This window comes from Euprymna scolopes, chromosome 25, assembly GCF_053919585.1.
Source record: "Euprymna scolopes isolate OS-2025 chromosome 25, ASM5391958v1, whole genome shotgun sequence".
Classification (NCBI taxonomy): domain Eukaryota; kingdom Metazoa; phylum Mollusca; class Cephalopoda; order Sepiida; family Sepiolidae; genus Euprymna; species Euprymna scolopes.
The window spans coordinates 70186628-70199956 of NC_136506.1; the positions used below are offsets into that span (position 1 = coordinate 70186628).

Below are 13329 nucleotides of genomic sequence, written 5' to 3' on the forward strand. Positions count from 1 at the left end.
AAGATTTCCTTTTTGCTTGCAAAGAGAAGGTCTCAATGACTTAATAAAAAGAGTCTCTAAAATTTTCAAATAATAGGGATAGTGCGACTTACTAAGGATCGTAAACATGTCGTGGCACACGCATGGTTATTTATAAGATGGTCGCAAATCGCAGAACAATACGTATTACTCAGAACATCCGAGGGTGAAAAATTTGCATAACGAATCTTTGAAGACACATACTGTTTCAAACGAAAATCTAATCTTTGCGATGTTCGCCCAACATAGTGCTCACTGCAACTACATTTAAATAAATAAATACTAGATTTATTATGGTGGGGTGAGGGGGGAAAGAACATCTTTGCTAATAGACGGCAACATATGCCTAGTTGAAAAAACAACACGCGGGTTCGATGCGAAATAACACCGTTGCACAGACAAAGAAATTTGCTTAGCAAATCGGTCACTGATGTTACCTAGCCAAGGTAGACGTAGGTACATAGGACATCTATTAGCTATAATTTCTTTGGGTTTATGAAAATTAGAAACTTTCTTATTGATAGTAGTTTCAACAATATCCAAGGGGTAACGATTATTACAAAGGGTCTTAGTGATAAATTTGAATTCGTCATCCAAATTAACTCTGGCCTTCATCAGGTGGTAACCGCGACGGGATAGAAACTCCAAATGTCCTATCTGCATCCTCAGCAATTACTACCATCCATAGTTGTTGCTGTCTCACCACATTTTGGCCAAATAAGTAACTTGGTGAGATGACAACAACTATGGAAGGCAGTAATTGATGAGGATGCAGTTAAGAGATTCAGAGTTCCTATCCCGTCGCGGTTACCACCTGATGAAGGCCAGAGGAATAGTTAGCCGAAACGTCGTGAAACAACAACTGAAAAGATGAGGATAACAGTCTGCAATAAATAAATTAATCAATCATCATATTCGATTTATCGTCTGTTTTACTTGTTCGATGACTTTTAGAAAGTGATTTCCAAACTAATCTATAGTCAGTTCTGTATCTCGCTTTCTTTCTCGCTTTCTTTCAGGTCTATTCTTATAACCTCCTTTCATGTTTTCTCTGGCTTTCCCCTGCCAATCCTGCTTCTTTAAGTGTTCTACATCTACTAAAACAAGTAGTTTCATTTATTCTTGCAATGTGATCAAACTAACAAAGTCTCCAGTTCTGCATACTGTCTGCATTTAATCTATCTAGAGTCGCAGCTTCTAATGAAAGAACCACAATTATGGTAATGTATAAAGGTTGTAGCTATGGACTAACACTAGAAAAAATCTGTTTAGGCAATAAAAATAGTTTTATGTTGTTGTTTTTGTTGTATATTACTAAATGAAGAATCATTTGCATTAAAAATACAGTTAGTATTACACATCTAAAATTGAGAAAAGTGAGTTTGGAAAATGTCAACATTATTTGAATAAGTGAAATCACACGACACCAGGTCAAATTCGGTCGTCATCGTTTATTGATTTCGATTATTCACATAATGTTGATACATTTCAATCGTGCTTTCCTCAATTTTAGAGGCATAACATCGACTGGATTTTAATGGAAACGATTTCTCATTTAGCATTGTATAACAAAAACAACATAAAGCTATATTCAATGCGTAAACAGATTTTTTTTCTTGCGTTCTTCGGTGACCGTGACGTTTATAAATTACTAAAATTATTCACAAACCGCTTTGTTTTGATGCCAATTAAAAGCATATCCACATTCAATTAAGATAAAAGAAAACGCCGAAAATTTCCGATATTTTCTTTTACTTCAGGTTTAGACAACGTTCTAAATGTGTGGTTATCTGTATGCTGATCCATCCACATCGATGGATCTCCTGAATGAAATTATGCTTGAATCAACAAAGACATTGGATTGGAAATAGATCCAAGATCCATTGAGGTTGAAACTTATTTGGTCGTCAGCCAATTATAATCACATGCACAGAATGCTTAAATAGCCGATAGTCGCTTCCCACTGCAACAAGACGCGATAAAAGGCCGGAAGGTAAGGAAAGTCAGGTTCCCAGACAGGGCACTGATACTTGTACAAAAATAGCAGTGAATAGACAGGCAAATCTTTTTTAAAATGGAAATCGCTCCATACAGGGCGTAAAGCCACTTAATGTAAGGAGCTAACAAGAACGAAAGATTATTATCGCAAAGACAAGAGATGCTTATTGACCTTAGTCGTGAAAAGACCAAGGTTATAGGAAGGAAGAAAACAGTCAGCAGTAAGAGAGTTCCACAAACTTGCAGTTCTTGGAAAGAAGCTACTGGAATAGGAAGCTGTATTAGAATGCGGTATAAAAACAATGAATTGATGAAGACCACTCGATGAAAGGATTAGACGATCTGGAACAAAAAAAGCAGGGAATAGACCAAACAATTCTGAAGAATACATGCAATTATAGTATTTATAGAAAAAAATGAGAATAGCAACATCACGTCCGTGAGAAAGATTACAGAGAAAAAAAAAGGGTGGGACCAATCAAATTACAGATACGCTTCTGCAATTTATGAAGAAGCTTCAAATAGGACCAAGATTCATCAGCCCAAATGTGGCAATAATCCATACATGATAGTAGATTGTTAGAGATAAATAACAGCTTCAGATGTGAGAAAATTTAAAAGTGAGAAAGAGAATCGAGAAACAGAAATAGCAATGGATTTAATATATGAACCCCAAGAAAGATTTGATGAGAGAGAAAGACCGAGAAGTTTCAGAGTTGATTTCTCCTCAATGATATGTAATCTAAACCGGGTTATGTCGGCATGTTGAAAATATTGATTTTGCTGTGCAGGTTGGTTAGTGCGAGAAGAGTTCAAGTAGCTGACGTATGTCAAACTCTGTAGCTGGGGTTGACGATAGCACCTGAAATAGGTCATTCGAATACGTGTGAAAGAGAACATGGAAAGAAAGAAAGGAAGAGAAAGAGAGAGAGAGCATGAAAGAAAAAGAAGAATATATTTTCTCTCGCATGCAAGTCGGTCTGGTTTCCGATTTTGGATGGAGCTGACGCGTCGATATTGGCGCAAAGATGTGTCAGAGAAAGAAACGAAAAAAAAAAAAAAAGATTTAAGAACAGCAGATAAGAAAGAATGGGCACCACCAAGACTGAGAAAGAATAAACCAAGAATTAATTAAAAGAAGTCCCCGACTTGATATTTTATGCATGCGGTTCCCTTTGTAGCTATGAGCAACAAAGCCAAAAGGCAGAAAAAAGGTATGTCAACGTTTGGTTATACACACAGGCACATACATACTAATTTGATAAGACATTATGAATATGGTTATATATAGACACTAGACATATCACGATTACATACATAGATACAGACAAAGAGACACACGCAATGAGATATACATGCGGCAGACAATACCCCCACCCCCGAAGACCAGAGCCATCCATGAGAATCTCATGAAGAAAAGGGACACGCCTACGATTGAAAGAAATTATTAAAATGACGCCTTAGACGGTTAGCAATAAACCGACATGATTTGTATTTAAATACTAAGAAAATCATTGTTGAACATGAGTCGTACATCTGAATACGGCCAGAGGGCACATTGGCCAAAACGTAGCTGAATTACCAATCGATAGGATTTTCGGTTTTTGAGTTCTTCGGGGTTAGACAATGTTACTTAATTTCAAAACTCCACTAAAAATATGACTTAAATATAATAAATACGAATATCCATAAATTGATATATATTTTTAAAATAAATGTGTTTATTTACCTTATTTCAAATAATTAATCCATTATTTTCATGGTAAGTGCTCGTCTGAGCTTCAATCTATGATCCCCTTCCTTACCAAACTTTCACAAAAAGAAAACATTTATCTTACAACCAATATCAGCAATTTCCCTCACTTTCTATCCGTGCCTAAATCTAAATGTAAATTCCATAAACAAAGCTTCTTTCCTAGAACTACCGGCCCGCTTTCCAACTGAGTACACTATGGTTGTCTTCAAGTCTAATGCAAACAAATTCTTGTTGAGCTGCCCCCTTAAATGAATAAATCATACCCACTTTTTCAATACTAACGATTACTACACTTTTATCCAGGTTACAAGTGTACACTCGTTAACCCTTATCCTCGAGTGGCGTTTGAGCCTTGATAAGTGTTGACTTCCCCTGTAAAAAAATATCAAAAGAGGAGATAATGTTTGGAAGAGTAAGCTTCCTTATCTTGGTGAAATCGCTGAGGATGGATACAATGATATATTTTTATTGTTTAGTTCCAGCGAACAACTAAAACGTGAAAAAAAGTGAAAGAGTGGATGAAAGTCTATTTCTCGAATTCATTAGCCCAGGGTTTTTCAAACTTCTTGACTTGCGGACCCCTTTATATTTCAGGCTTTACCATTAGGGACCCCCTTATAAACGATTATGAAATTGACGCTCCGGCAGTAAAATGCCCGATTGCTTGGTGTCGTCTTTCTTCCGATAACCGTGGCATGATAACGACTGGGCGTAATCTGTATTTCTCACCGGTTTGTAATCAGTCGTAGGCCGAAGATCGATCATCTGTGATTTTTATTCTAGCGATACAATATTAACAGCTAGGAACGAGAAAAGTCCATAATGATTAAAATATTAATATTAAATGAAAACAGCAATAGTATTTAACAAAAGTTTTATTAACAATTACACGCACGTAGGATTTTTCAACACACACTTAGTGAGAAGGATTTGCTTGCTTGGCTTTGCACAAACTCTCAATTCTTGGCGATATTACTGACAAACATACACGTAAGTCACTTTCTGGAGCAAGTCTGGATCTGTATTAATTTTTCAGAATGGTCAGTGCCGAAAATCCTGCTTCGCATAAATATGTTGTTGCAAACGGTAACAAAATCTTAACTGCCTTTCGAGATAACAATGGATATTCGGAGGTTACAGTGAGCCAGAATTTCGAAACTTGTTGCTGCATAAAACTGATTTTTAAACTTCTGTCGCATGAAATTTCAGCCAGTTCTTCCAGTTCATTTCCTGTGAGCATGCTATCAGCTATTTCAACATTAAACGGATTTCTGATCCAGTCAAAATTTTCAATATTATCTGGAATATCTTTCGAGAAATATTTGGCAAAATGTTCGGCTAGTGATATCAAATGTCGTTTAACATCTACAATTATCAAATCAACATTAACTGGATCATTGTTGCTGAGATATTCGTCCAGTGTAAGAAAAATATCTAAAGTTTTCTTACTAACTTTTTTAGTCCATATATTCAGTTTTTTTTCTTGAAGGCTTGTATTTTGTCATGACTAAATAAAATATTTGAATTGCTTCCTTTTAGAGATAAATTCAGTTCATTAAGTTTGTTGAATAGATCTGCCAGATAAGCAACTTTGCAAAGCCAAATTTTATCGGCCATTATCGAAGCCAGTTCAGCATCATGAACATAGAAACATCAACAGTTCTTCTCTAAGTTCAAATAAACGCTGAATTACTTTACCTCGTGATAGCCATCTTACCTATGTATGAAACAACAGACTTGAATGTTCAGCCCCCATCTCACCACAGAGTATTGCAAAGAAACTACTAAACAGTGGTCTGGTTTTAATGAAATTTATCACTTTAATACAAGATGACAAGACTTCGGACAAAGAAGTATCCATTTTTTTGGCAACCAGAGCTTCTCGATGAGTCATGCAATGTGTTCCAGTGATATTAGGTGCTACTTTCTTAACATGCCGCACAACACCTGAGTGAATACCGGTCATTGACGCCGCCCCATCTCTACATATGCCAATACACTGGCTCTATAACAAACCTGATTGAGAAAGCAAAGAGTCCAATACTTTAAAAACTTCCTCACCAGTTGTTCTAGTGTGCATAATAAAGAAGTAACAAAAAATATTTTAAATAAAAAAAGGCATGTGGATTAAGTAGCAGAAATAAACTTAAACTATTTATTTAAAGAAAGTTCTTCCGTATGTCGGCCAATAAATAAAATCATTACGAAAGGACAACAGATTTTTCATTTGTTTTAATTATGAAGTAGGTTAAAATAAGATGTTATAAATAATAAGTAACAAGTATTTTAATATTACAAATTATAACTACGTACTTTAAATTAAAAACTATGGATAACTTTCTTTTAAAATTTTTAATGTTTCTACAAAGAAACATAAACTGTGCATCAATCACGATAATAAAAGAAACAAATTTTGTTAAAAATACATATTTTGAATTTTTAGTGCGTTAGTTGCATGGTAATAGAGAAGTAACTACCAGAATAAAAAAAAAACAACAAATGTTTAAAATAGATTTTGTTTACCACATTTATTAAGTTGTTATTCAAAATTTATTAAATTTAAACCCTCAGACGAAATTTAAAATTGGCAGTGCTGATGGGGCTCCATTGAAAGGAAAGAGCTTAAATTTAACTACAATATTAAAACTTTAGGTACATACATTTACAGATTATAAGAAGAATTACAGAATATAAGAAGAAGAATTTCGATTAAAAAACATATATAAAATCAAATTACCCATAAAAAGTCTTTGCTGTCCGACCACGGATCCCCTGTCTTGTTCTTGCGGACCTCCTGTGGTCTGCGGACCACAATTTCAAAACCCCTGCATTAGTTAGTCTCCTTTCTACTGATTTCAGTTTGGCCCAGTTAATGGTCTTCATTCAGTCTTCAGAGACAATGGATACTTCCTGTGAGATAGTTTGCATATGTAACCGTTAAGCAAGTTTTGTGCAATCCCAAACCTCACCTCTCCTGAGTCGGCACTGCTTGATTTCAGTGGCAACGAGAAATCCAGGACGACTGGAAAAAAAAGCCGAGATAAACAAAGGGCACATACAGCACCTGGTGTTTTCAAATAGTCATCCATTATGGTGCTGAGCAGGCTCAACGTTGCTTAACTTTGGTCATCTAACGGAAATCAGTGTATCAGTGTGATTATGCCTTATGGTTATTGTTTATATCTATTAGTGTTGGGACGATTATACCAAATCAGAAATCGAAAAAATCGGAAGTTTTTGGAGTATTGGAATCGGAAAAATTTTAGAACATTTTTGAACATCTATACATCCATAACTGCAACGCGCATTCCAGGATTTGCGTTCAATGTAGCCTTATTCCATTTTATTATTTACTAGCATGGAGACCTGACGTTGTCGGGGATTGAATGAGGATCAACAAATGTTCCACCCATATTTTTATTGTCCTTGAAATTGGTGAAATCGTCCATTTTTCAATCAAATCAATTGATTGCCTACTCTAGTAGGGGACCCATTGCATTGTACTGGGAAGAAGCTGCACATGCCTACCCACAGTGACTTAGTCCACAATCTGGAGAGATTAATTTTATAAGATTATTTTTATATATAATGGCTTGGATTTAAGTTGAAAGTGCAAAACTCAAGTATTATGGTTCAATTATACTCTAAACAGAAACATTTATTTTGTATGCACCCCTGTCTTCTCAAAGAACCTACTGTTGATTTTATAAATTATGTTTACGTAATGGTTTGAATTTAAGTTTGAAATGAAAACGTCAAATATCATGATTCAATTGTGCTCTTAATAGAAATTTATTTCGATCACGCCTCTGTCCTATCAAAGAATCTACTGTTGATTTTATATGCTGGGCTTTCTGCTTGTGTAGAGATAAACTTTCTCAAAATGTGCTGTTAAGCTGTATAAGGTGTTAACTTTGTGTTACGTTGTCGTATCATAAAATGAGCGTTTGTTGTATATTGGTTGAAATTGGAATGGAGATGATATATTAAAACGTGTCTATTTATAAAAGATTGAGTGTTTAATTATCTTACCAGAGTTAATGACGTTGTGTGTGTGTTCGTCTAGTGGTCTTTCTATTACATATGTTCATATGCTGTTAAGTGTGAATATGTGTGTGACATGTCATTTGAACATACCTTCTACCATTTTGTTGGTCCATCTGGAAATTCTCGTCTGGGAGGGAGACTTGATACCTGTTTTTGGGGATGAAGATTTATTTCACTCCAAGACAAGAAATTGGTTCTATAGATTTTTTATTCACCTTCCAGTTTGTTCACAGAAGTAAGGAAAGTGAATTTGGCCTGTGTTGTTTTTTTTCTTCTAGGTCTTATTTCTACCACGTCAGCGTTCGTTCCCCACCCCCAGCGAAGGGGAGGAGACAACGACGAAGCTGTCCGCTCTCTTCCAAGTCCCAAGCAAATCTCCCCGATTCAGCTAACCTGATCACATGACTCACACGCAATCCAATCAGCTGATCTTGACTTCCGGTCAACGTGTCTACACTATAATTCACTCTCTCTCTCTCTCTCTCTCTCTCTCTCTCTCTCTCTCTCTCTCTCTATCCATTCTCTAACATTTGGTCAAAATTGGACTTCCTTCTTTAATCGGATGTTTTTGATTATCGATTTCTGATACTTATCGAAAGCATTCAAATATAAAATCTATCTAAGAACACTCCCAGACGTATAAAGTACATTTGTGTGAAATTTCAAAAAAATCATTCCAACCGTTTTGGATTCCATAGGGAACAGACTCACATACACACACACAGGCACAGACAAAGTGCCTTTAAATACAAGTAGATTTAATGATGAGAATATGTTCGCCCCCTAAGTCAGTAGGTGACCTTTGCATCAAATCATTGGATATTTATACTTCTGCCCTGATGACTGTATCAATTATCCAGGTTTTATTTCTTTTAGGAAGGTGTTATGTCCAGTATCCCAGACTCAATATTCAATCTGTGGACTCTTTCGAATCATAGGCATGGGTAGCCAAACAGATGTGCCTCTCTATCATTTTCCCATAATTTTCTTCCTCCTTTCAGTTATTGCAAGATAGGAGCAAGCAATACAGAAATTGATTTATGTGACAATCATGTGCTTGATATTTGGAAGAGCTCAATAGTAATGCTAGCTTGTTTATTCAAGCTATTTTTGTATTCAATTTATATTATCATTATCGGCCAATAACCCAGCACCACCATTTATATAAATCTTGTCTCTTCTAGAAATAGAAGGTGTTTAAACACATGCAAGGCTGCATGTTTAGTGGGGTGCATAAATGCATATTACAGATAATAGGCCAGCAAGTAGAAAATATTTAACTAAGAAAAGAAATGGGAAATATATCTGATATTAATATTTGAACAGCCAGAATTTGATTACTCCACTTGAAAAAGTTAGTCTCTTTAAAGGGGGTTTTACATTTGATTTTGCGTCTTCATTTTGAATTTGATCCCGTGTCTCCACTTTAAATTTGATCTTGTATTTCCATTTTGAATTTGATCTTATGTCTTTATATTAGATTTAAGCTGGTGTCTCCATTTTGAATTTGATATTGTGTTTCCATTTTGAATTTAATCCTGCATTTCCAGTTCGAATTTGATCTTGGTCTCCATTTTAAATTTGATTTTCTGTTTCCATTTCGAATTTGATCTTGGTCTCTGTTTTGAATTTGATTTTGTGTTGCCATTTTAAATTTGATCTTGAGTCTCTATTTTAAATTTGATTCTGTGTCTCCATTTGGAATTTGATCTTGTGTCTCCATTTTGAATGCATATTTGTATTGTCATTTTAAATTTGATCTTATGCCTCCATTTTGAATTTAATTCTGTGTTGCCATTTCAAAATTGGATCTGGGGTCTCCATTTTGAATTTGATCTTGTGTCTCCATTTGGAATTTGACTTTTATATACATTTTAAATTTTATCTTGGGTCTCGACTTTGAATTTGATTTTGTATTTCTTTTTTTAATTTCCTAATGTGTCTTCATTTTGAATTTGACATTATGTTTCTATTTTGAATTTGATATGCTTCTATTTTAAATTTGATCTTGGGTCTCAATTTTAATTTGATCTTGTGTCTTCATTTTAAATTTAACTTTGTTTTCTATTTTAAATTTGATCTTATATCTCTATTTTAAATTTGATCTTATATGTCTATTTTGAATTTGATCGTGTATCTCTATTTTGAACTTGATCTTGTATCTTCATTTTAAGTATGATCTTGTGTCTGCATGTTAAATATGATCTTGTATTTTTATTTTAAATTCCATCTTATATCTCTATTCTGAATTTGATTTTTTATCTCCATTTTGTATTTAATCTTTTATCTCCATTTTAAATTTGATCTCTTGTTTCTATTTTTAAATTGATCTTTTATATCCTCTTTGAATTTCATCTTGTATTTCCATTTTGAATTTCATCTTGTATCTCCATTTTGAATTTGATCTGGCATCTCTATTTTGAATTTGATCGTGTGTCTACATTTTGAATTTGATTTTATTTCTTCATTTTGAATTCGATAACTTATTTTCTTTTTATTCTGGAAAATTTCTTTTTCTCTGAATTCAGACAGCTAACGCAGTTAAAATTCTCGAAAATTCAATAACATTTTTTTGTCTTTTTGTTTCAGAATTACAAGAAACTGTGATCACTCTACGTGACCAGCTTAACGACATCACAAATAAACACGACAAGGAAAAGAAAAAGAGGCGCCAACTTCATAACGATCTGATGGTAAGTGAATATATACTTTTAGTATTTAAAAGTGACTAAATAAAAATAAAATAAATTTAGATGCCATGTTAAACGCTGATGGTGGTTGCAAGCACGCTATTACTGCTTACTGTTGTGTGTATAGAAGAAAGTTCAGGAAGCTGCTGCCAATCCTTACATCTCTGTACATTTCCATCAAGATTCAGGACAAGACTTTAGAACATTTCTGAATTTTTGCGATGAAGGTTGTTTATTCATATTATTTCACTTCTTTGGACTACTGTTCTCAACTTCAGTGTTATTTTCACAACGTTTCAGTCGATATAACCTCCAACCTTTTTCAAGTGTATCTTGTCGAAATTGGGAATGTTTTTGCTGAATTTAGAAATTTGCATGAAATTTCGAACAGAACTTTTAATTCAATCAATAGGAGTAACATACTCTCGTTGCATCAGCCATGACTTGGTATAAGTCTTACAACATTCGCAATTGCATTTTGAGTATCTCTTCAGCCAATACTCATCTATTGAGTATTGGCTGAAGAGAGCTTGATATGGATATCTTAAACGGTCCTAACTATCGGGCTTGAAACCGACGGTACCAATGACTTGTCTCATCTAACAACTTTCTGTACATAAAATATAAATACGCTCTTATTTTCAGATTTTCCTTTTAATTGAACACTGCTGGATTTCTTTTTCCCCCCCAAAAAAACTAATCATATATATATATATATATATATATATATATATATATATATGTATATATGTGTGTATATATGTATATATATATGTATATATGTGTGTATATATGTATATGTATATATATATGTGTGTATATATATATATATATATATATATATATATATATATATATATATATATATATATATACTAGCATGGAGACGCGACGTTGCCTGGGATTGAATGATGATCAACAAATATTTCACACTCCGATATTTTTATTGTCATCGAAATCGGCAAAACCGCCATTTTTCAATCAAATCGATTGATTACCTGTTCTAGTTTGGGTCCCATTACGGTGCACCCGGATTAAGCTGCACATACCTCCCCACTCTCTGCAATGACTTAGTCCACAATATATTGGAGTCTACATTTCACTGTAGAGAACTTACTGTTGATTTTATAAAATTACTTTTATATATAATGGCTTGCATTAAAGTTTAAAAGCGCACAAATATCATGTATTAGTTGTGCTCTAAATAGAAACATTCATTTCAAACGCACCCCTGTCATCTCAAAAAACCTGCTGTTAATTTTATATGCTTGGCCTTACTGATTGTAGGGTGGTAATGGCTTTAATTTAAGTTTAAAATGAAAAAAAAAAATCAAGTATCATAGTGCAGTTGTGCTTTAAACAGAAACATTCATTTCGAACGTGCTCCTGTCATATCAAAGAACCTACTGTCGATTTTATGCGTCACTTATGATGTTAGGCTGTGTAAGGTGTTAACTTTGGTCAAAATCGCCGGTTCCTTCTTTCATCGGATTATTTTGATTATCGATTATCGATACTTATCGAAGACATTCCGGTACAAGGCCTATCTAAGAACACTGCCAGGCACATAAAGTATCTTCGTGTAAAATTTCATAAAAATCGGCCCAGATAAAAATCGAGTCCATTGATGGAGACCACTAGTCCAATAAGTCAAACGAGCTGGGACAAGGATGCAGGGAATAGACCATAATTCTAAGGAACACATTCCATAATGGTATTATTTTATAAACATGTGTTGTTGTCCTACATTTTCGCTCCCCATTAATATGTCGTCCAAATACGCAACCACAAAGTTGAGGTCACTCAGTATAATGTCTATTACTTGTTGGAATAGCAACTTAAAATATTCTTCCTCCACCGATATTTCAAGATATGCGCTACTGAATGCAATTTTCAAATAAATAAATAAAACAAGGGATGTAATTCATGAGTGTGTCTGACTAATCGAAAATGTAAAGTTTAACCAAAAATTATAATTTGTTGTGAATTAAGATTAAGAGTGTCGGAAATCTTGAGAATATTTTGGATTTTTTAAAATTTTTAGTGGAATGTACAACTACTATGCTTCTGCATCTATCATGTACAATGGAAAGTTGCTTGAGAAATCGATTCATATGATGACTAGATAAACAAGTGAAGCATGCATGGTCCCCCGTGAGTGCACAGTGAACGAGGCATAAAAAATGACTAAGTTCAGCATTTGTCCCTCCTCCTCCATTTAGCCTCAAAAGTCCCCAGGGGGCGTCAAATCCTGGTGAAAATGAACAAACGCTGCATTTTTAGGCTTTCGCATATGTAAATTTGAGTTCTGCACCATGCAAAAAAAAAAAAAAAAGAAATGACTAAGTTCATCATTGACACTCCCCCCCCGCCCCATTTACCCTCAAAAGTCCCCAAGGCCTTAATATATTTAAATTTGAGTTCAGCTCCATGCAAAACTGCTAAAGAGATATATACAGAACATTTTGGACAAATATGGTAAAATATTCCTAAAAATGGAATGTTTTGATTAGCCCTAAAAGAGCCCCTGGGGCACACCCAAGAGTTATCGCGAAGTATAGACAAACAAAATTATATCGAAATCAGTTAGTTACAACTTTTCAGAAAGTTTTATAAAAATCCAAGGCATCAATTTTTTTTAATAAGCACAAAAGTGTCAATTTTAGCTATTTTAATCCGAAAGGAACCCCTGGGGGGCAACCGGAGTTTTCTCGGACCAAACATGAATATGAAAAATAGGTTTACTGAAATTTGAATTGCGAGCGTACGGATAACAAACGAAATCTCAAGAATTTACAGAAAAAAAAACTAGATCCAAAT

General features: G+C 34.3%; 1 protein-coding gene across 1 annotated transcript in view; it reads left to right on the forward strand.

Annotated features, from left to right (window-relative positions):
- Positions 1–13329, forward strand: part of LOC145247429 (kinesin-like protein KIF25) — a 446897-nt gene that overhangs the window by 66790 nt on the left and 366778 nt on the right. The window contains exon 4 of the mRNA XM_080109187.1: positions 10409–10512. Within this exon, the coding sequence (XP_079965313.1) occupies positions 10409–10512 (104 nt within the window). The remainder of the gene's footprint in view (positions 1–10408; positions 10513–13329) is intronic.